The 25270-nt window shown below is 33.1% G+C and overlaps 1 protein-coding gene across 2 annotated transcripts; it reads left to right on the top strand.

Moving 5' to 3' along the window:
- Nucleotides 1–1219: 1219 nt before the first annotated feature.
- On the top strand, nucleotides 1220–25112 carry LOC100370388 (protein mono-ADP-ribosyltransferase PARP15-like). Of its 2 annotated transcripts, none has more exons than XM_085507002.1 (16): nucleotides 1220–2068; nucleotides 3243–3382; nucleotides 3495–3541; nucleotides 3652–3790; nucleotides 4120–4221; nucleotides 4674–4802; nucleotides 6047–6220; nucleotides 7610–7859; nucleotides 8798–8905; nucleotides 8997–9137; nucleotides 9438–9647; nucleotides 14812–14960; nucleotides 17200–17293; nucleotides 17501–17633; nucleotides 19539–19759; nucleotides 22073–25112. In XM_085507002.1, exons 1-16 carry the CDS (start codon nucleotides 1225–1227, stop codon nucleotides 22075–22077), a joined length of 2886 nt encoding a protein of 961 aa, XP_085363128.1. In that variant the 5' UTR covers nucleotides 1220–1224; the 3' UTR covers nucleotides 22078–25112. The 2 variants fall into 2 exon arrangements, with proteins under 2 accessions (XP_085363128.1, XP_085363129.1); XM_085507003.1 differs by lacking the exon at nucleotides 22073–25112 and adding an exon at nucleotides 18789–18826 and having other exon boundaries at nucleotides 19539–19676.
- The last annotated feature ends 158 nt before the right edge of the window (nucleotides 25113–25270 follow it).

Raw genomic sequence — 25270 nt, 5'->3', positions numbered from 1 at the left:
TGGATTTTGTTGATGGTTTGTGGTAATGCAGACCTGATAAGGTTTTGGTGGAATTCTGTGTATGTTACTGATATACTTAATATATAATAGTGTTTTGCACTACTCTACTTCCACTTCCAAATGAAATGCCATTCTGTTTTGGCAAATCCCTTTAAAGTCGGGCCAATTTTTTTGTTAAATTTAGACCAATCATTGGATTTTGTTGATGGTTTGTGGTAATGTAGACCTGATAAGCTTTTGGTGGAATTCTGTGTACATTACTGATATATTTATATTATAGTGTTTTGCACTACTCTACTTTCAAATGAAATGCCATTCTGTTTTGGCAAATCCCTTGAACGTCAGGCCAATTTGTTAAATTTGGACCAAGTGGGTGTAATTTCTCATTAGCTACAGGTTTTGATCAAAATTTGTGAAAACATTTTGTGTACTGGTATTCAGTTTGTGAAAGATGACAACGAGTTGACCTGAAAGACTTAGCAATAGGAAATTATGTTCATTTGGTCAAGAAAAAACATAAATGTCTTACTGGTAAATGTTGCCCAAAACTTTTGCGAGAAATTATGGTGCTGAAATTGTTAAACACTAAATTATGTTTTCATTGAAAGTTTTTACTTAAACTTAACAGAAACTATAATTTATATTTATCCTCCAGTTGTAGAGAGTGTTTGTCAGAATCGTCATATACTGAATGGTGCTGACCTTACTGTAGTTGCTTATCACGAGTATTTTGGTCCACCAGCCTGCATGAGTGAATTCTTCAAACCAAATTTACCTCATCCCTTCACAATAGAGGTTGATCCAAACATTATTGAATTCATTAAAAACGCTGGATGCCAACACGTCAGAGATTTTAACGAGATGATGAAACTACTGAATGTATCTTTAATTTGGGATGGTGATAAAAATGAGGTTGTCGTCATGCCAACTTTGACCCTGGATTTAGATGACATCAAAACATTGATCAATGTCTGGGAGTCGCAAGCAAAAGATGCGATAGAGGAATTTCTGGATGATTTTTCCAGCAGAGAGATAAAATCTCCCGTTGAATCCTGGCAGGAAATCTGTACTCGACTGGAAGAGCTAAAGAGCACTTCGATGACATCGGAATTATGGATCGCTAAGGACGATACTAATAAATCTCTTACCATCACTGGTTTGAAAGCAGCAGTTTCCATGGCAATAAATTCATATCAGAAAATCACTAAAGAGATAGAAGAGAAGATGAAGTACGAAGCAACAATAATTACTGACCAGTGTAGCAGTGTCAAGCGAGAAAAACTACAGCTGCTGCAGGCTACGTCTGATGCAGTGAGTATAGATGAAAACATTAAAATGGACATTGCACCAGATCAGGGCAGCGTCATGTTTCGTGGACCGACAATGTCTGTCACAGGAAGCAAACTGAAGGTCTTAGAAATGTTGCCTAACATGGTTGAAAAGGAGTTGAAATTATCAGATGATATTGTGAGATTGATGCAATCCGAGAGAGGTTATAACTATGTGATGCAGTCTTTGAAATGCCATGTTGTGGTAACCTTTGAACAAGGGCTGGTGAAAATTACTGGGTGTAACAAACAAGATTGTGACAGCGCGTACTCCATTATAAAAGACCTAATAAGGAAGGATACAATTCAAGTTCTTGAAGAGTGGATTTACCTTCTAAAGGGCAGTGAGCTTGCCAAGTTATTAAGTAATCTGACAGCTGAATGTCTGGTGGATTTTGAATTTATTATGGATAAAAAGCCAATTATCAGCATAGTGGGATCCGATAATGACCTTCGAAAGGCAAAGCAGGATATCTTAACCTTCCTGAAGATGAATGCCATAAAACGAGTCAATGTACCTATTAAATACACGACAGAATTAGAACTCTTGTTTTCATCACATCATAGGGAATTCATTAATGGCATAATGGAGGGATTACACAATGATCATGTTAAGATCAGTCAAATTCCTGGAGGTGTATTAATTGAAGGGACAGATCATGGAGTTAAGAATGCTAAACTAAGTATATCAGCTGTCCTTAAAGCATTTGAAACTGGAAAGAAAAAAATTAGTAAACCAGGTACTGATGTGATGTGATGTGATGTGATGTGATATGATGCGATGTGATGTGATGTGATGGTATAATGTGATATAGTGTGATATGATGTAATGTGATATAGTGTGATGTGATGGTATGATGTAATGTGATATAGTGTGATGTGATAGTATGATGTAATGTGATATAGTGTGATGTGGTGGTATGATGTAATGTGATATAGTGTGATGTGATAGTATGATATAATGTGTTATGGTATGATGTGATGGTATGATATAATGTGATATAGTGTGATGTGATGTGATGTAATGTGATATGGTATGATGTGATGGTGTGATGTAATGTGATATAGTGTGATGTGATGGTATGATTTAATGTGATATAGTGTGATGTTATGGTATGATGTAATGTGTTATGGTATGATGTTATGGTATGATGTAATGCGATATAGTGTGATGTGATGGTATGATGTAATGTGATATAGTGTAATGTGATGGTATGATGTAATGTGATATAGTGTGATGTGATGGTATGATGTATTGTGATATAGTGTGATGTGATGGTATGATGTAATGTGATATAGTGTGATGTGATGGTATGATGTAAAGTGATATAGTGTGATGTGATGGTATGATGTAAAGTGATATAGTGTGATGCTATGGTATGATGTAATGTGATATAGTGTGATGTGATAGTATGATGTAATGTGATATAGTGTGATGCTATGGTATGATGTAATGTGATATAGTATGATGTGAATGTATGATGTAATGTGATATAGTGTGATATAGTGTGATGTGATGGTATGTCGTAAAGTGATATAGTGTGATGCTATGGTATGATGTAATGTGATATAGTATGATGCTATGGTATGATGTAATGTGATATAGTGTGATGTGATGGTATGATGTAATATGATATAGTGTGATGTGATGGTATGATGTAAAGTGATATAGTGTGGTGCTATGGTATGATGTAATGTGATACGATGTGATGGTATGTGATGGTATGATGTAAAGTGATATAGTGTGATGCTATGGTATGATGTAATGTGATACAATGTGATGGTATGATATGGTATGATGTAATGTGCTATAGTGTGATGGCAATCATATTATTATACTAGTACTGGTATTTAGTAAATGTGATGTGATGTGGAAAACAAAATATAGGAATTTGTACGATATTTATTTCTCAGGAATAAGAAAGCTGATTGGAGATGAACAGAATAATGGTTGGTTAAAGATGGTGGAGAAAGACCATTTCTGTGCAATAGAAGTGGTGAAAGGAACGGATGATTCCATGGTTCCAGGAAAAGCTAGCAGCAAACCAGTACCAGTAAGTACAGAGGATTGTATACCTACCGGTATTATTAATGTAACAATTCAATCATCAATTTCTATAATTTCAGTTGAACAAAATGTGATACAATTGTATTTTTTTAATATAGGCTCTACAACTAAGTAGATCTATAGATGTAACAACTATAGCTGACAGGTAAATATAATGTCTCAGTTAAAGCTGTGTTATCTGATATATTTGGTTGTAGCATTTGGCATATGTAGTAGTATGTTTTTATTTATTTTTATATTATATATATTTCGCAGTGATGAGCCAGTTTTTCCTCAACATCGTCATCACTTAAGTGGAAAACGTAAGGTTATACCGAGGAGAAATCTAAATAAACTTAGTACACCAGAAGGTATAGATGTAATATTAAAAGATGGAGACATTACCCAGGAACAGGTAAGTGCTACATTGTTAACTACACAATATTGAAAGATTATTATAATAATTTGCCAAACTAACCAGAGCTGTTTGATCAAGTCTTAATTAAAATGATGTATCACATCAAAATTGACCTAATTCCATTTCTTTCTAAACAGATGCTGTTGGGAATGAAGCAATTCAATTTTTCTGGTTTAACTTAGCCAACTAAATTTTGTCTTAACATGCATACCATGATGAATCTGTTGTTTTGATTTTGGTGTTTTAATAAAACTGATTATTATATCATGATCATGAAGTTTTATTGCATGATAATTACATGTATCATCTGTATTATATTCTGTTAGGCCGATGTATTGGTGAATACGTGTGGTTCTGATTTTAAACTGACTGGTAGTGGTGGTGTTGCAAATGCATTTGGTGTTGCTGGCGGACCAAAATTACAACAGGTATGTTCTATTAATATATAATAATTCCAGTCCTATCATTCTGCCTTGTGTCCTTTATCAAGTATGATGCTTTTTGTTATAGTGTCAACTTTTCATTGTCTGCATTTATTAAATGGACATTTTCATTGTTTAACCCTTAATTTGAGTGTCAAGTTCTTTTCTTGCTCAAACTATAGGGTTAATTTGTTCATATTTTCTGTATTTTTCACTGAATTCAATCTTAATTTTGAACCAAACAGAAAAAATGTGATATTGCTTCTAGTTTTTGATCAAAAAATTTGAAATTTTTGTCAACATTTCATGTGGAAAAGAGCAGACTATAAATGGTACTATTTAGTTAGATAGTGTCTGAAGTTGAAGCTCAAAGGGTTTAAGCTGTCCATTTTTACTAGACTAGTGAATCTGGGTTTTAGATGTTTCTTTAACGTTCTCATATTTCCTACTCATTACAGTATTGTGCTGGTCTTGGTACTGCCAGCAAAGGCAGTGTCATAGAAACTGACCCTGCCGGTATTTTAAAATGCAAGTCCATATATCATGCTGTGACACCGTCCACATCATCAAATGGAGAACAAAAACAGGTATAGTACTTGTGACGAAAATTTTACATCTATGGGGAAAAGTCTAAGAAAGAATTGTTAGGCTGTAAACTCCAGTGTTAGTGAAAGACTGCATTCTATTGGTCCATGAGTTTTTGTAAGTTCACTTTTTGCATTTGCGCATGCGTGCATAATAAATTAGGGAATATTCCTGTATTCCGTTAACCGTCAAGATGGCTCGTGTTATTGTTATTGTATAGTATCTTCTTCTTATTTCCCCCATCGACGCGAGTAACTTCGTGAATAATCAAGGATGAGTAGCTCAACAAGAATAACATTAGAAGTTGGTGAGGTTGATTCACCTGGCTGAACTTGGTAAATATTTGTCACTCCTACTGTGATAGCAACAAACCTCAACGCCAACAACTATTATTTGATTGAAGAGTTTCTTAAGCTGTATCACAGTTTTCTAACAGTTGCAACTGCTCTGCAGAATCGGTCAAGCTCGGCTTAAAATTGGCAGTCTTCAAAAGCTCCACATATTCAACTATATGAGCAGTAAAGCGCATTCAAGCCCTGCCAACTTTTCTTGGGACATATCAAACCTATAACTTTATACGTACAGTTGTATAAGCGACCATGGTCAAAGATAAATCACCAAAGAACTAGTTTTGTCTAAAATAGGGGGAAATTATTTTCCCAAGTTGTTTGCATCTTGTTTTTTAATAATTTTCCAGTAGATACTTGTAATAAGCACATACATACTTTACAACACAAATATATTTAGTCTTTATGCAAACGTAAATTTTCCTTTGTAAACATAAAGTCCATTCAGTGTGGAGTTAATAATTTATCTTGCATGCATGGGTTGGGTTCGCAACAGTTTGTGGAAAAGGGAATGAAACTCACATGATCTGAAATTTGCAAAATATAATGACTTCAACGAGAACAAAATAATTATTTTGCCCGGTGTGTTTGCAATCGACTAGTTTGCTATTCCTGAAATGTTGATGGAATGTACAAGGGTGTCCTGAAATTGTAAGTGCCTCTTAGTTTTGGCATATGAATACATTGTTGTAATATTTTACTTTAGCTTGAATAATTGATAAGAAAAACAGCAATGTAAATTGCAGCATTGCCCAGTGGATTATTCTCAGGATAACTGAAACAGAATTTTTTTTAATCTCTATTATTCATTTTATCAAGTCAATCGTTGAATAATTTTATTTGCCACAAGTGTTTGCATGAATCTAATTGCATAATGAGATATTGTTTTTTTTATGCAGGCTATAAGTCAAATCATGAGTAAGTGTTTTCAAATGATGACTGGTGATAACTACGACAGTATAGCGTTCCCTGCTATTGGTACTGGTAACCTTAATTACCCAAGAAAACTTGTAGCCGCAGAGATGTATAATGAAGTGTTCAAATTCAGCCAAAGATATCTCAGTTCTGTCAAGGTGAGTGGTTTGGTTTTGACTGTTAAATATATGCGTAGTACACAATGTGAGTCTTTGCGGTTATTAATACGTTCTGTGTACACATGTGTCTGTCCCACTGATATCTCAAGAACCTATTATCGGATTTTAGTGAAAATTGGTAACTTTATACATATATGCTCTGGGATAATGTTCAGACCTGATTAATTGAAAGTTTAAATCCGTGCATATAAATTACCTAATTTGCATATTAATTAGCCAATTTTAAGCTTTTTCACTTGTTTTTACAGATTTCAATAAAACTTCATACAAAGATGCTTGGGTCTAATGCGCAGATGTAATTGGTTTGTGATTGAAATCCATGCATATTATTGGCCAAATTTGCATATTAATTAGTCAGTGACCATATGTAGTCATGTGATCTAATTAATATGCATAATTGTAATGTATTAAGCACTGCTGCTGATAATAACATGCAATCAGTGCTATAATACAGGCATTTGACAAGATGTGACTAACATACCACATGTCCATGCCTGGTCATGTGACCTCATTAATATGCATAACTGTAATATTTCAAAAACAATTTGTGGTCAAAATATGACACTGATCTTCAATGATTTTGTATGAAATAAATACAATTTTTGCTTTACAAACTGTATGTTAATTAGAGATGTGCTTCTAATATAGTAAATACAGTTTTTCTTATTTGTACTTCATGTCTTCAATATACTCTTAGCACACAGGAGTTCTTTCTAAGCTTTTTTTGGTATTATTTGTGTCTACCATTAATAGGTTAAAGTAGTGACGTTCTTGATTCTTGGTTTGTCCACACCTAACTTCTTAAGGGTGTATAAATCACACACATGTTAATTAACATACACACATTCATGCTCAAAATAGACTAGAATCTCACTGCTAGGTCCTGCGTTATGCGTAAAATGTTAAACAGAACAAAAAAACATCACTTCAGCATAAAACATTTGATGAAGTTCAATTTTGATGAAATTTTGAGTATCTCAATGCTAGAGGACATTCAAAATTTCGACATTGAACTATGAAAAATAAGAAATCAAATATAATTTGATTTTTGCAGCAGAGGTTCAGTCTGTGTCTTTCACATAATATCTTGTTTGAACTTGATCAGCTTTCTGTGATGTCAGGTGTGGCTATTGAGTCATGAACGGATTTGATTTGATGGTTGGATTTTATGAATTTTCCTAAAAATCACACATCTGCCAATCATTTGGATGGATTTATTCATGGGAGCGACAGTTCAAGAAAATAACCAAATGACTTAAATCAGCCAATGAAATTGCTTCCTGAACTTCCAGAATTTGCAAAAATGTGTCTCTAGCGAAATTAAAAACAGTAAGAGTATACTAATACCTTTTTTTTTTTATTCTTCAGAAAGTTTATTTTGTAGCTTTTGACCAGCAAACTATACAGGCATTTAACGATGAATTATCAGCCAGACAGGACATGTCAAATCCAAGCTATCGGAGCATGTCTCTTCCTGGTAAGGAGGCATTTATGGTGACAGCCCCTTCACCTGGGCAGCAAAGAATGGTAGTTGGACCAATAACTGTGGAAGTTCAGCGAGGTGATATTACAGCAGAAAACACAGATATTATTGTCAATTGTTGTAGTGGTAACATAGGTATGTAAATTTTAAACCATTGCTAAAACAATTTTTTTTTTTCTATAAATTCAAAACCACATGACAAAAAAAGGTCGCAGTCAAGTCTTTCTGTGTTTATTTTCCCTGTGTCAAATATTTGGGGAAAAATTAACAATTTAGTCATCTCCTCTGGAGCCATTTCTCGGGCATGCTTTGAGCGATCATATTCAAAATTAATACAAAGACAGTGTATTAAATATGACTTGCATCTGCTCATCAATTATCATTATAATTTGATCAAGTATGGTCATTTTGGTCCTCAAATTTGCTAAATTCTGATATTTAAATGTGCTTGAAACTGTTTCTCAGTGATGAACAGTGGTAATTCATTCAAACTTTGTATGGGGATTTTGTATGAGGAATTTTCGAGGTTTGAACAAAAATGCTGTTTATTCATTATTATATCATCTGATTCAGTTGAAATTGAGCACAAGAACCATACTCATCGTAATACATTATGATGTGTTATTTGATGAAAATTTGTGGAATTTATGGCCATTGTATCTAAAATCCTAAAATTGCAGTCAGTTAATGTGTCTGAAATCATTTCTCACAAATGAACAGATCAAGCTCTGTATCACGGTCATACATACTGGGTTAATACAGGGGTACGTCATTTCAACAACTGTTTCTCAAAATTGGCTCTCATGATTTTGTTCAAACTCGATCAGTACGATGATTCTACTTACTGAATTGCGGTTGTACAGATTACATTTTTTAGTGATTCAACCAAATATGCTCATCCTATTTACAGTACATTGCCTAGCAACGACTCACATCGCATCACAACACTATTTAGCCAAAAGTACTTCCCCACTCTTGGATTATTGCTGCTAGTGATTTTGACATTAAATACAGAATGGCAACTATGCATTATCAATGCTTGTTTCATCTTGTTTATATTGATAATTTTTCAGGCCAAGGTGGTGGCGTAACAAATGCCATTATGTCAGCTGGTGGGTCTGCGGTTAAACAAGCATGCGCTGCTTACACAAACCAACCGAAAGGTTCAGTCTGTGAAACAGGTAAGTACTGTGAAAATCATTCATAAAACACTCGTACAAAAGTCAGGAAACTTTAAAGCAGTAAAAAATGTTTCCTATTTCATCTCTACAGTTAGTGGAAAACTAAGTTGTAAGAAGTTGTATCATTTGGTGAATACCACGGCATCACAACTTGGTAATTCTATTGTAAAATGTCTTACAATGGCTGAAAATAGTGGTATGACATCAATAGCATTCCCAGCGGCTGGCACAGGTACGTTAATAGTTATAATAAATGTTCCCGTCAATATTTAATGTTCATTTCCATTGTCATGACGATGGAGCTGAATTATAACCAACTCACCTTTTTGTCATGACCCTTAATTACAATCTATGAAATATGGTGCAATAAATATATTAGTCATATAGATTCTATATCAGCAAAATGTTATGTATTGGTATCTTCTTGTTGAAACTATATTTCTTTAAAGAAGTGTAATGCCCTGCCTTGTTGAATATGAAGAAAACTCCTGTTTTACATGATTGAACCAATCCTTGATATGTTGTAATTTAGGTAGCCATGGTATACCACTTCAAGATTGCGCTGATGCTATATTTGATGGGATTAAGAGCTTTGTACAACAATGTCAACCAAGAAGTCTGAAATTAGTGCGCGTCACTGTATTCCAACAACAACAATTAACTGTCTTTCACTCTGCAATGAATTCTGGGATACCACAATTCAGCAGAAGTAAATCAAATCCTACATTCACTACCAAAAAAAGTAAGTTGGTCTTCACATATAATTGGCACCTATAATTGGTCTATTTTCTGGTCCATATATTAAATGTGGATTTGTGTTTCAGGTTCAGTGTGCCTGTGCATCTGTCCATAATGTTTTTAAAATGGTTTGACCAATTTAAAGAAACAAACCAAGATGAGAAACATGCAAATTATTTGTTGGGAGATTTGATGATTTCTGGCCAACTGAGTGGCCATATTGATCTACCTCAATTAATAATTTCTATGTCCTCAACCATCTCTCAGACATGGTATATAAACATCTCACATTGTTGAGAATTTCGACTAAAAGTGATTAAAATTTAAAAAACTATAAATTTCTTCATTACTAACTGAGGTAGACTTCACAACATGTACCAGAAAATCTATCAAAACAGTGTAAATTGGCATCATTGTGTTTCCAGAGCAAAGTGTTAACATTGAACAAGTGCTAACATTTTCCATTCATGCACCCAGCTTAACCAGTTGGCAAGGAAAGCGAAAAAGATATGTTGAGTTGTGCTTGAATCTTAGCAAAATAACGAACGTCTTCATGACATTCTACAAATAGTGAGGATTGTACACAGCAGAAAAAAGTACTCCATGCTTTTGTCAGCACTCTGTCCAGATTTACTGACCATCAAGGGAAACTTGCATATTACTGAAATTCGGTTGCCATTTTTTGTTTTATACATCAAAACCCATGCTTTGAAATATTATTATACATGTACCATTTTTGGTCATGTGACCCATTGTTCAAGTTTTTTGTTTATTTTTGTAACTGTCTCTAACTGTCATATGCAAATTAGTAATCACCACAGTTTTTGTCATATGCAAATTAGTAATCACCACAGTTTATGTCATATGCAGATTAGTAATCACCACAGTTTATGTCATATGCAGATTAATAATCACCACAGTTTTTGTCATATGCAGATTAGTAATCACCACAGTTTATGTCATATGCAGATTAGTAATCACCACAGTTTATGTCATATGCAGATTAGTAATCACCACAGTTTTTGTCATATGCAGATTAGTAATCACCACAGTTTATGTCATATGCAGATTAGTAATCACCACAGTTTATGTCATATGCAGATTAATAATCACCACAGTTTTTGTCATATGCAGATTAGTAATCAGCACAGTTTTTGACTCCCATGTGCGAAGCACAAAATGGGAGTCTTTGCAGTTAGTGTGTCTGTATGTGTGTGTGTATGTGTGTATGTGTGTATGTGTGTGTGTGTGTATGTGTGTCCGACTGTTCCACTGCTATCTCAAGAACCATACATTGGTTTTTGATGAAACTTGGTGCATAGATGCTCTGGGCCAATGCGCAGATTTGATTAGGTTTTGGTAAAAATCCATGCTCGTTAATTACCTAATTTGCATGATAATTAGCTAATTTTTAGCTGTTCTATGACTGTTCCACTGATATCTAAAGAACCACTCATTGGATTTTGATGAAACTTGGTACATAGATGCTCTGAACATATGCGCAGATTTGATTAATTTTTGGTAAAAATCCGTGCATATTAATTACCTAATTTGCATGATAATTAGCTATTTTTTAGTGGTTCCATGACTGTTCCACTGATATCTAAACAACCACTCATTGGATTTTGATGAAACTTGGTACATAGATGCTCTGAACTAATGCTAGGTTTTGATTAGTTTTTGGTAATAATCCGTGGATACTAATTACCTAATTTGCATAATGATTAGTCAATTTTCGGTTTTTCCACTGATATCTCAAGTACTAATCATCACATTTCAATGAAACTTGGTACATAGATGTCATATGACACTGCACAGACCTGATAGTTTTTATGGTAATATCAGTACATATTAATTACCTAATTTGCATAATTAATTAATTTTCAGCATTTGATATAAGTAGTTAGCATTACATTTCAATGAAACTTGGTACTTACAAACTCAAGGACTATGCAGAGATTGATTGTTTTCGATAAATATTTGTGCATATTAATCACCTAATTTGCATAATTAGTTAATTTTCAGCTTTTCCACGGGTATCTCAAGTACTAATCATCGCATTTCAATGAAACTTGGTACATAGATCCTTTAGGACTATGCAGAGACCTGATTAGTTTTAGGGTAAATAATTGTGCATATTAATTACCTAATTTGCATAATTAATTTTCAGCTTTTCTACTGATATCTAAAGTACTAATCATCACATTTCAATGAATCTAGAATTATGCAGACCCAATTAGTTTCCGGTAAATATTTGTGCATATTAATCACCTAATTTGCATAATTAACCAACTTTCACACTGATATCTCAGGTACTATACATCACATATCAATGAATGTACATGGATGCTGTAGGACAATAGACAGACCTGAATAATTGTGGGTTAAAATCTGTACATATTAATTACCTAATTTGCACAATTAACCAATTTTAAGCTTCCACACTGATATCTAAAGTACCGTAAAAACTCCAAAATTTCGACCGGTTTTAAATAATTGGTGTTAGATATGTGACGTGTTTTTAGAGTCAAAATTAAGGTGCATTTTCGGACGGTCGAATTTTTCAGAATAGAAATCAGCAAATGAAAAAATGGGGATGATAGACAGTGTGCTTCATTAGTTTTTAAAAAATGCAATGTCCGTCAATTGACGTAAACTTCCTCATGTTTCACGGTAAAAGCAAAGGTCGTGGCCGAGTTGTAACTCAAAATCTAAACAAAGTCATCAATCAGTGAGTATTATGACAAGCAAAACAAAACATCAAGACGCGGAGAAGAGGTCAGCACAAAACTAATAGGTCAAAAGACAAAGCTGTTTCGCACTACCTAGAAAAACTTGCGAATGTTCGAAGTACAGGTACCCATTGGACAAAAGATGCATGGAAGTTTAGCAAACTATCTCCCCGACCCAGTGCAATGTATCCGGTTAGAATCAAAGCTCGCGTGTCCGTTATTTGAGGGACCAAATTCTGCCGTAAATTCGCCCTTGGATTAAAAAATAAAATGGGATTTAAGAAAATAAAATGGGACTTTTAAGGTGTATTTTGGCGTCATTTTTCGGACATTTCAATCAATCCTGCCGGCTAAAATAGAGTCTAAGTTTTACCGTAGTCATTGACGTTTGTCTATTCAAGAGTACACGTGTATGATTTTTATCGTGACTAGCGTGAGCGGGTAAGCTTCCTTTCGAGAATGAGCTGTTATCACTGTGAACAATGTTAAATTATTCTTCAGATGACCAGTTTATTTTTTAAAAACAACTAATTTTTTTATTTAAAAAAAATCATGCCGTTTGCGCATCAAAATCCAAGCCAAAATATCGTACTACAACATCAATCTATTTAAATAAGCTATGGTAATTTGAACACGTTGGCATCATCCAGCTTTTTGATTGGTTAATTAGCGATTTGACCTATTTGACCTAAGAGAACATGGCGGATATCCTACAGCATCAAACGTTTATACGAGACCGGAATCATTCGCTTACGATGAAACTAAGTTGACTTTTATTTGTATTTCATAACCATTCAACAAATTTATTTTGTGTACATTATTATAATCACTACTGAGTACAGTAATAATCAACAATTCAGAAACGCAGCATGCCGAGATTTTTGTGTTCGTTTTTATTTGAAACTTCGTTTATTTAGAATATATTTTCGTTACCAATAAAATAAAAATCTCTCAGTCAATCAGAAACCCGGATTCATGCCTTCGAGGAAGGTCCCGTTTGAACGCTCACATCGTTTTTTTTTTCGTTTGGGGGAAAACTAAAACTGATCGCAATTTTCGAATAAGAATGAGTCGGCAATTTTTAGTGGAGTCGAAAATTTGGAGGTAAATAAAACACCGAAACCCGGCAAATAAATAGGCGTTCGAATTTTTAGAGGGGTCGAAATTTTGGAGTTTTCACGGTAATAATTATTCCATTTCAATGAAACTTAGTACAAAGATGCTCTAGGACAATGTACAAACCTAATTAGTTTGGGGTAAAAATCTGTTCATATTAATTCCCTAATAAGCATAATAATTCATAATTTTTTGGTTTTTTGGTTCTAATCACATTTCAATTAAACTTGGAGACATAGATTTTCTGTTACATTGCGCAGACCTCATTAGTTTTACACTCAAATCTGGTCATATTAATTTTCTGATTTGCATAATTAGTTTTCAGCTAAGTAATTTCAAATTATATTTAATGTGTCTCCAATACTCTCAGCACATGGGAGTTCTTTCTAAGCTTTCTTTGATTGTCATATGCAGATTAGTAATCACCACAGTTTTTGTCATATGCAGATTAGTAATCACCACAGTTTTTGTCATATGCAGATTAGTAATCACCACAGTTTATGTCATATGCAGATTAATAATCACCACAGTTTTTGTCATATGCAGATTAGTAATCAGCACAGTTTTTGTCATATGCAGATTAATAATCACCACAGTTTTTGTCATATGCAGATTAGTAATCAGCACAGTTTTTGTCATATGCAGATTAATAATCACCACAGTTTTTGTCATATGCAGATTAGTAATCACCACAGTTTTTGTCATATGTAGATTAGTAATCACCACAGTTTTTGTCATATGCAGATTAGTAATCACCACAGTTTTTGTCATATGCAGATTAATAATCACCACAGTTTTTGTCATATGCAGATTAGTAATCACCACTGTTTTTGTCATATGCAGATTAGTAATCACCACAGTTTTTGTCATATGCAGATTAGTAATCAGCACAGTTTTTGTCATATGCAGATTAATAATCACCACAGTTTTTGTCATATGCAGATTAGTAATCACCACTGTTTTTGTCATATGCAGATTAGTAATCAGTTTTCGTCATATGCAGATTAATAATCACCACAGTTTTTGACTGTGCATAAAGTAGAATGATTATTCGCACACTTGCTAGCATCATTCAGCATTTCTGAACGTATAGCTTTGCCAGGTGTTTTGGAATTGAAAAAGTTGGCCAAGCTGGGTTCAAACTGTTTTGATTGGCGTGATATTAGTCATTTAGTGACACCTCATTGTCATGCTGCTTCTAGTGTAACTGCTCAGCTACGAAATGTCATTAACTATAAATGTCTCTGGATGCAAATTTGATATTTACATATATAGTAAAATGGATTTTGTCACAAATTTACACTTTTTTTGTAAAAACAGAAGATGTTCACTCATTTTTGACTAAACAAAGTGCTGAAAAGAGTTCCATGGGTTTGATAAATTTGATAGTCACTGCTACTGATCACCAACATTTACAGAGTGCCATGGAAGAGATAGACAGACTGGTAAATAAACAGATATCCAACAGGGTAAGTGATAATGATATAGATGAGATAGATAGACTGGTAGATAAACAGATATCCAACAGGGTAAGTGACAATGATATAGATGAGATAGATAGACTGGTAGATAAACAGATATCCAACAGGGTAGGTGATTATGATATAGATGAGATAGATAGACTGGTAGATAAACAGATATCCAACAGTGTAAGTGATAATGATATAACTGAGATAGATAGACTGGTGGATAAACAGATATCCAACTGGGTAAGTGATAATGATATAGATGAGATAGATAGACTGGTAGATAAACAGATATCCAACAGTGTAAGTGATAATGATATAGCTGAGATAGATAGACTGGTAGATAAACAGATATCCAACAGGGTAAGTGATTATGATATAGATGAGATAGATAGACTGGAGATAAACAGATATCCAACAGTGCAAGTGATAATGATATAGATGAGATAGATAGACTGGTAGATAAACAGATATCCAACAGGGTAAGTGATAATGATATAGCTGAGATATATAGACTGGTATATAAACAGATATCCAACAGGGTAAGTGATAATGATATAGATGAGATAGATAGACTGTAGATAAACAGATATCCAACAGGGTAAGTGATAATGATATAGATGAGATAGATAGACTGTAGATAAACAGATATCCAACAGGGTAAGTGATAATGATGTAGATGAGATAGATAGACTGGTAGATAAACAGATATCCAACAGTGTAAGTGATAATGATATAGATGAGATAGATAGACTGGTAGATAAACAGATATCCAACAGAGTAAGTGATTATGATAGATGAGATAGATAGACTAGACAATAAATAGATATCCAACAGAGTAAGTGATACTGATATAGATGAGATAGATAGACTGGTAGATAAACAGATATCCAACAGAGTAAGTGATTATGATATAGATGAGATAGATAGACTGGTAGATAAACAGATATCCAACAGGGTAAGTGATAATGATATAGATGAGATAGATAGACTGGTAGATAACATATATCCAACAGGGTAAGTGAGTATGATATAGATGAGATAGATAGACTGGTAGATAAACAGATATACAACAGGGTAAGTGATAATGATATACATGAGATAGATAGATAGACTGGTAGATAAACAGATATCCAACAGGGTAAGTGATAATGATATAGATGAGATAGATAGACTGTAGATAAACAGATATCCAACAGGGTAAGTGATAATGATGTAGATGAGATAGATAGACTGGTAGATAAACAGATATCCAACAGTGTAAGTGATAATGATATAGATGAGATAGATAGACTGGTAGATAAACAGATATCCAACAGGGTAAGTGATAATGATATAGATGAGATAGATAGACTGGTAGATAAACAGATATACAACAGTGTAAGTGATAATGATATAGATGAGATAGATAGACTGGTAGATAAACAGATATCCAACAGTGTAAGTTATAATGATATAGATGAGATAGATAGACTGGTAGATAAACAGATATCCAACAGGATAAGTGATAATGATATAGATGAGATAGATAGACTGGTAGATAAACAGATATCCAACAGTGTATGTGATAATGATATAGATGAGATAGATAGACTGGTAGATAAACAAATATCCAACAGGGTAAGTTATAATGATATAGATGAGATAGATAGACTGGTAGATAAACAGATATCCAACAGTGTAAGTGATAATGATATAGACGAGATAGATAGACTGGTAGATAAACAGATATCCAACAGTGTAAGTGATAATGATATAGATGAGATAGATAGATAGACTGGTAGATAAACAGAAAACCAACAGTGTAAGTGATAATGATATAGATGAGATAGATAGATAGACTGGTAGATAAACAGATATCCAACAGGGTAAGTGATAATGATATAGATGAGATAGATAGACTGTAGATAAACAGATATCCAACAGGGTAAGTGATAATGATATAGATGAGATAGATAGACTGGTAGATAAACAGATATCCAACAGGGTAAGTGATAATGATATAGATGAGATAGATAGACTGGTAGATAAACAGATATCCAACAGTGTAAGTAATAATGATATAGCTGAGATAGATAGACTGGTAGATAAACAGATATCCAACAGGGTAAGTGATAATGATATAGATGAGATAGATAGACTGGTAGATAAACAGATATAGTGTAAGTGATAATACAATTCATTAATCTGTCTACACATATGTATTTGTTTTATCAAATATATTTTCTTTAATTCCATGTAGACAATAAGTTCCCCAATTTTGAGAACCCTGAGCACTGAGGAACATGATCTGCTGATGAGCATAGGATTATCACAAGACGTCACAGTCAAGAAAGGTAATAAGTGGTGCATATTCGTACACTGTATTAGTTATCTGTTTCATATTAAGTGTCATATTCATTATATCATCTTTGATATGGATCATTTGTGATGTATACAATGCATTTTAAATGTATTCTTTGTTTACACAATATTTAAATGAAAACGACAAATGACCTTTTTGTGTTAGTTAATTTTTGACAAATCCTTTTATAATTTTCCAGGTCCAGGAAATAGTGACAGTCTGATTTTAGAAGGTGCACCTGATGAGGTTATGAATGTATTTTCAGACATAACTGATTTTTTAAATATGAAAAATAAAAAGAAAGCTGAAATACATCAAAATCGGGTACAGTGGTAAGCGATGTCATGTATTATCATTAATTTCATTATTAACCACAGTCTTTAGCGTTTCTATGTGTTGTGTTTGTTGAATAAACAAGATTAAAATTTGGTTCGCTTTTACACACAGTCAAAATATCATTATTCTGACCACAATCTTTTAAGCGCAAGGTTGTGTTTGGAAGTATTGTTGATTTGGTCTTTCTTCCATATAATCATCAATTATTGTGTTTCCTTTGCATTCTAATTGACTTCTTCCACAACTATCATTTTTGTAATTGTGAAAAGGTTTTGAGACGGCACAACAAAGGTCACAAACCTAATTTGCATTTAGTCAAGAATTGTGGGGAATATATAAACTGGTGCTTGTTCATAATGTGGTTCGGATGGCATAAAATTAAAAATAGGACTATGCAACCCCAGGCACCCCTTTCCAGGTGTGACTTTTTTAGGCCAGCCTAAATATTTAGTTTTGTGTTCACACACAAAATTTAGTCAATTTTAATTTAGATAAGCATATTTTTCAATGTAAATTCACCTATTGAAACTTCTAAGGCATACATACAGGTATCGTGTAACCTTGGTTTGATTTTATGAGTAACTACTAGTAAACCAATGAATCAAGAATTTGTCACAAAATGAAAGTGTTGAATAGATTCTTTTCATTTCAATATTACTGTAAGTACGTAAAGACATGAATTAATCAGTTAATAGATGCAAATATATGAAATGCAAATATATAAAAATGCTATATAAAAATGTAAAGACATGAATAAATCAGTTAATAGATGGTGGCGGCATGCACATATAAGTGTTAGCGTGTGCTAGCTGTTAAATAAATCTTAACTGTGATGTCTTTTTTTGTCTACCAGAGTGTGCATCTGACAAAACATAGCTTGCAATCTTTTGTGATGACACTTACACATACATTTAAAAACTATTTTTAGCTATTACCTTGTAATATTTTGAGGCATTGACAAGTACATGTGTTTGTGATGTTGTTGTAGCATTCAGTGGAAAAACCTGGAATGTGAAAACTATGGAAACATAAAAAATAAAAAATACTGTCATATATTAGAAACGAATGTTACTAATAAATTCATGTGTTTTTCAGTTTAACCCTAACCCTATCCCTAACCCTAATTACTATATTTTATTGCATCTTTTGAGAAATTTACTATCGAACCAACTGGACCAAGCACATGCAGGTACATGATGAGTTAGATAGCTGTTAATTTTTTTCACATAGTTTTCTCTCTCTCGAGAAATTTGATTTGCATGCATTATACTGTAGAAGGAATGATTCAGTGAAAATATAATCCAGCGAATATACCTTTTTTTTATATTTTGCATTCAATTCGTCAAAAATCATTTAAAAAAATATTCCATACAAAATACCAAAAAGTGTTTTCAGCAAAAATTAATTCCAGCTAAAATAAAGTATTTTACAGTATAGAAAAGTCAACGCAGCTATATAAAAATGTGCATAAAAGGACAAGAGCTACTGTAAAAGGGTTAATTATTCACTGGGTTTTAATTTTGCTTATTTCACTGACTGAAAAATGCGCTAAATTAAAATCCAGTGAATATGTCAAATTTAGCATAGAACACATTATCTAAATGATAAAACTGTGAATTTAAAACCCACTGAATATGCCTGAAATGGTAAATCAGCGAAATTTAAACCCAGTGAAAATTAGTCATTTTACAGTATATATAGCATGTAACCACCTTAAGGAAAGCTGTCGACTCAAGTTCACATGAGCTAAAGGGTTGCTGATTACTTCTTAGACTCAGTGGCACATGTGTCAGTAGGTAGTAGTTGCACTTTTTCTTTTCCATAAGGTTGATGATAAGATTTGTATTTTATTATAGTGTAAAAATAAAATTTATAAATTCATATTTGAATTCTTTAACTAGGTATTGGTATGATGGTAAATGCAAACAAATGGTTGCCTTTGATCCAATCACAAACATGTTGATAGAGGACGCCCATCAAAAAAATCTCCCAAGCGTCAGCTATAAGCTTAATGATAATGGACAAAAACAGACTTGTCAAATTGATTTCAACACCGAGGAGGAAATTATATTAACTACTGGTGCTAGGAATAAAGTTGTACGAGAAGACTTAGAATTGAAAGGTATGTGTGTCTAGTATATACAGTCAGCTGGGGTACATGTGGTAATTCAATAAATGTGAATAATTTCATGATATGTACTGTGTAAGGGAAGCCATCTTGAATCTTGTCAGGACCTAAAAAACACTTATAGTCCCTGTTTGTTGTTTGAAACGGGGACTTATAATTTGGTTTCTGTCTGTCCATCCATCCGTCCGTCCTCAGTCATATTTCAAAACTTTGTGGACTAAATCTACATTCTTTGCATGGGCTTTGTCTGGAAGATATGCACATGCAGTAGTTTACTGATTCAATCCAAAATGGCAGCCATTTTGTTTTTTAAAAATGTGGAATCTTATGCATGCTTTGTGAGTTTTTGTTCAAATTTAGTTCATATCTTATACATGTTAGGATACATGTCTATAGTGATTCATTTTGTAATCGGATTGAAGATGGCCGACTGGCAGCCATCTTGTTTTCTGGGAATGTTTTATCATGTATGGACATGGTTTGTCATTTTTATTTAAATTTGTTAAATACATTGTACATTTTAGACTGAATGTTCATGACAATCTGTTTTACAATCGGATCAAAGATGGCCAACAGGTGACCATCTTGCTTTTTTACTATATACTATATATCTCTATTAAAGACTTATGAACCATTTTCATTCATATTTGGTATGTACATTATACATATTGGAATACATGTCCATGTCAGTTTGTTTCATAATACGATCAAAGATGGCCAACTGGCATCCATCTTGTTTTTTGGAAAATGTATCTTGAACAGGATTTGTTGGTTTTCGTTCAAATTTGATACAAATATTATACATGTTTGAATCCAAAATGATCAACTGGCAGCCTTCTTGTTTTTTCAAAATGTATTGTTGACATATTTTTTTTCTCTCTTTAAGTCGACACAGCGGAGCTGTTCATATTACTGATTGCCCGTCACCGTCGTCCATCGTCGCCAACTTTACAATTTCAACTTCTTCTTGAAAACCGCAAGTCAGAATGTTTTCAAATTTGATGTGCAAGTACCTTGGATGGTTCTTTCTCAGATTTGTTCATTTCATGTCAAAATCTCAAATTCTCTATTTTTGGTGAATATTTTTGTCATTTTTGGTAAAAAGTGATATTTTCAACTTCTTTTTAAAAACCCCAAGTCCAATTGCTTTGATATTACATATATAGTTACTACATGTGGACCTCTCTCAGATTTGTTCATTTCATGTAGATATCTTCAATTATCTAATTTTAATGATTATTTTTGTCATTTTTGGTAAAAAGTCTGATTGCTTTGATACTATACATATTGTTCATTTGCTAATGATATCTTCAGTTCTTTAATCGAAATGTGCCTTGCTAACAGCGGAGCTTGTGTACATGTTAGAACAACTGCCATGTCCATGACATGTTAGTTTCACAATTAGATCAAAGACAGTTGACTGCCTGCAGTGAATCTTGCTTTTTGACCATACTATTATAATATTTCTGAACATGAGCCTGGACAAAGGAAATTCAGTTTGGTTACAAAAAATGCATCAATAGCATAATCCTGTTTAATTTCTGACTTTATGTTTCGATTTTGAAAGAGTCATTTAATACATCTAATTTCTGTTGATACTAGACCAGCTAATTATTCACTCTCAATTACTAACTATGCTTTTGGTCCATATTACTTTATTTTTGGCATGAATAACTTTTCCCCTAATTTAAACGGGAAATATGTCATTAACATTGACTTGTTCTAATTGTAACAAAACAGTAAAAAAAACTTTCCCAGCTACAAATGATTTATTTTTGTGTGCGATTTTAGTATTTTTTTCAATTATTTCCCTCTTTTTAATTTTTTGCAATTGTCGGATTGCAAAAGCTCGAAGATCTGAACAACCTTCATAGAATATCATTTCCAACTCTCACAAACTTCAATAACCAATCAGAGATGGCTTTATATACAGCCATAGTTGGACTATGACAAATGGAATGATCTCTGTATACAAGGCCTTCTTTGATTGGTTGACTATTAAACCTGGTTATTTGAGATCTCACAAACAAGATCTTCTATGGAGGTAGTTCAGATCTTTGGGTGTTCGCTGTCAAAAAATAACAAGATAGGATTGAGAAAATAAATTTAAAAAAAAAAAAAATGAACAATTAAAAAAAAATCGATAAAAAAAAAGAAAAAAAGCCCAATGAGATGAGATTAGGGATTGGCTGCCCAAAAATATTTATTTCATATTGTATATAATGTAAATTTGCAAGAGACACTAGCACCTGCTTTAGATATTGAATACATCATTATGTTAATTTTCATTGCATTTTGACACAACAGGCTAGGTAATGGTATGTACCTTACAAGTTCTCAGTCAACGTTGATATGATATGCAAGAACTGGACCAAGTGGCAAGCGTTACATGTATCGTGCCAAGGTACGTGTACTGGCTGAGAGAGAGGAAGTATCGTGTTACCACCAGCAAAGAATCAAACAGCAAACAACATGGTTTACTTCATCATCTTCTGATTGGCTTGTTTAGTCACATGACATTCAATATCAAAATTTACATACCATAATAACTGAGCGGCGTATTGCAATATTAAATTCAATGGTGTATTTACATTATTCGAGTTGATTACTGTATTTACATTATTAGAGTTGATTACTGTATTTACATTATTAGAGTTGATTACTGTATTTACATTATTAGAGTTGATTACCATATTTACATAGAGTTGATTACTGTATTTACATTATTAGAGTTGATTACTGTATTTGCTCTATTGGAGTTGATTACTGTATTTGCTCTATTAGAGTTGATTACTGTATTTACATTATTTGAGTTGCTTACTGTATTTGCTCTATTAGAGTTGATTACTGTATTTGCTCTATTAGAGTTGATTACTGTATTTGCTCTATTAGAATTGATTACTGTATTTACATTATTTGAGTTGCTTACTGTATTTGCTCCATTAGAGTTGATTACTGTGTTTGCTCTATTGGAGTTGATTACTGTATTTGCTCTATTAGAGTTGATTACTATATTTGCTCCATTAGAGTTGATTACTGTATTTGCTCTATTAGAGTTGATTACTGTATTTGCTCTATTAGAGTTGATTACTGTATTTGCTCTATTAGAGTTGATTACTGTATTTGCTCTATTAGAATTGATTACTGTATTTACATTATTTGAGTTGCTTACTGTATTTGCTCCATTAGAGTTGATTACTGTGTTTGCTCTATTGGAGTTGATTACTGTATTTGCTCTATTAGAGTTGATTACTATATTTGCTCCATTAGAGTTGATTACTGTATTTGCTCTATTAGAATTGATTACTGTATTTACATTATTTGAGTTGCTTACTGTATTTGCTCCATTAGAGTCGATTTCTGTATTTGCTCTATTAGAGTTGATTACTGTATTTGCTCTATTAGAGTTGATTACTATATTTGCTCCATTAGAGTTGATTACTGTATTTGCTCTATTAGAGTTGATTACTGTATTTGCTCTATTAGAGTTGATTACTATATTTGCTCCATTAGAGTTGATTACTGTATTTGCTCCATTAGAGTTGGTTACTGTATTTGCTCTATTAGAGTTGATTACTATATTTGCTCCATTAGAGTTGATTACTATATTTGTTCCATTAGAGTTGATTACTATATTTGCTCCATTAGAGTTGATTACTGTATTTGCTCTATTAGAGTTGATTACTGTATTTACATTATTAGAGTTGATTACTGTATTTACATTATTAGAGTTGATTACTGTATTTGCTCTATTGGAGTTGATTACTGTATTTGCTCTATTAGAGTTGCTTACTGTATTTGCTCCATTAGAGTTGATTACTGTATTTACATTATTTGAGTTGCTTACTGTATTTGCTCCATTAGAGTTGATTACTGTATTTGCTCTATTAGAGTGGATTACTATATTTGCTCCATTAGAGTTTATTACTGTATTTACATTATTAGAGTTGATTACCATATTTACATAATTAGAGTTGATTACTGTATTTACATTATTAGAGTTGATTACTGTATTTACATTATTAGAGTTGATTACTGCATTTGCTCTATTGGAGTTGATTACTGTATTTGCTCTATTAGAGTTGCTTACTGTATTTACATTATTTGAGTTGCTTACTGTATTTGCTCCATTAGAGTTGATTACTGTATTTGCTCTATTAGAGTTGATTACTGTATTTGCTCTATTAGAGTGGATTACTATATTTGCTCCATTAGAGTTTATTACTGTATTTACATTATTAGAGTTGATTACCATATTTACATAATTAGAGTTGATTACTGTATTTACATTATTAGAGTTGATTACTGTATTTACATTATTAGAGTTGATTACTGTATTTGCTCTATTAGAGTTGATTACTATATTTGCTCCATTAGAGTTGATTACTGTATTTGCTCTATTAGTTGATTACTGTATTTGCTCTATTAGAGTTGATTACTGTATTTGCTCCATTAGAGTTGATTACTGTATTAGTATTCAAGAAGGTAAAAATAATATTTTTTGTCAAAAATTAAAAAAATTTTCACCAAAAATAGAGAAATGAAGATATTGTCAGGAAATTAAGAAATTTGACATAGGTCCATCCCCAAGGTATTATCCAGCATGCTACTCCATTTTGAAAATCTTGAGGTAATAAAGGTCAGCGTTCTAATTCTTGCTTGTAGATTTTGAATGAATTTTCAGAACATCTGCTGTTACTCTGATTAGTTTTGTCAATGAAGTAACCTTATTACATTCAATAATCTCTGGAAGTTCATGCGGTTTTCTACATTGCTCCATTTCAGTTTCTGGTTGGTTTGGACGGGACCTATCAATAGGGCATTCCCTTTCAGGCAAGTACGGAAATTTGTATCGGCATTGCCATCGTTAAAGCGAGGGAGTCGTCACTTGTGCATGCTACAGATGGCCATAGCGTGTCATTGTTTACAAACAAGCGTCTACCCATGAGCTTTTGCGTTTTAGCGTGTGTTGTTGTCGTCGATTGGGACTCATTTCCCGCGCGTTCGCGGGTGATGACCCTCCCGCTTTAATCATTCAACAGATATGCTGTGAGAACCTTCATCTGACCCGACACGTGTCTCCATTGTGAAGGTTCTGTCACGATTTCGCTGACTTTGTTTTATATACATAGCTTAAATGCTTAAATTATACTGTCTGGAAGAAATATCGTTTGTATCTGAAGTCAGATTTCTCTACTGATGGTTACACATAAAGAATCTGACATGTGCCGTTATTTGACTGAATACCTGAGATATTCACAAGCTTTGAATGCTTTTCTCCATGAAGGCGTGACAATGTTATATAAATCATTATCGTCTAATAAAATCTAATGAAATGTTGGCATAACTCGTGTTACGTTTTTTTTTTTGTCCGATATTATCGTCTATGCCTGGGCAAATATTGGGGGAAGATTGTTTTTCTCTGATATTATCGGATAATTATCGTCTAATAAAATCTAATGAAATGTTGGCAGAGATGTCTAACTTAGACATTTTTGGACATTA

Source organism: Saccoglossus kowalevskii, chromosome 13 (genome assembly GCF_978046115.1).
Source record: "Saccoglossus kowalevskii chromosome 13, keSacKowa6.1, whole genome shotgun sequence".
In the NCBI taxonomy this organism is placed as follows: Eukaryota; Metazoa; Hemichordata; class Enteropneusta; family Harrimaniidae; genus Saccoglossus; species Saccoglossus kowalevskii.
This window is presented reverse-complemented; position numbering and strand designations above follow the sequence as displayed.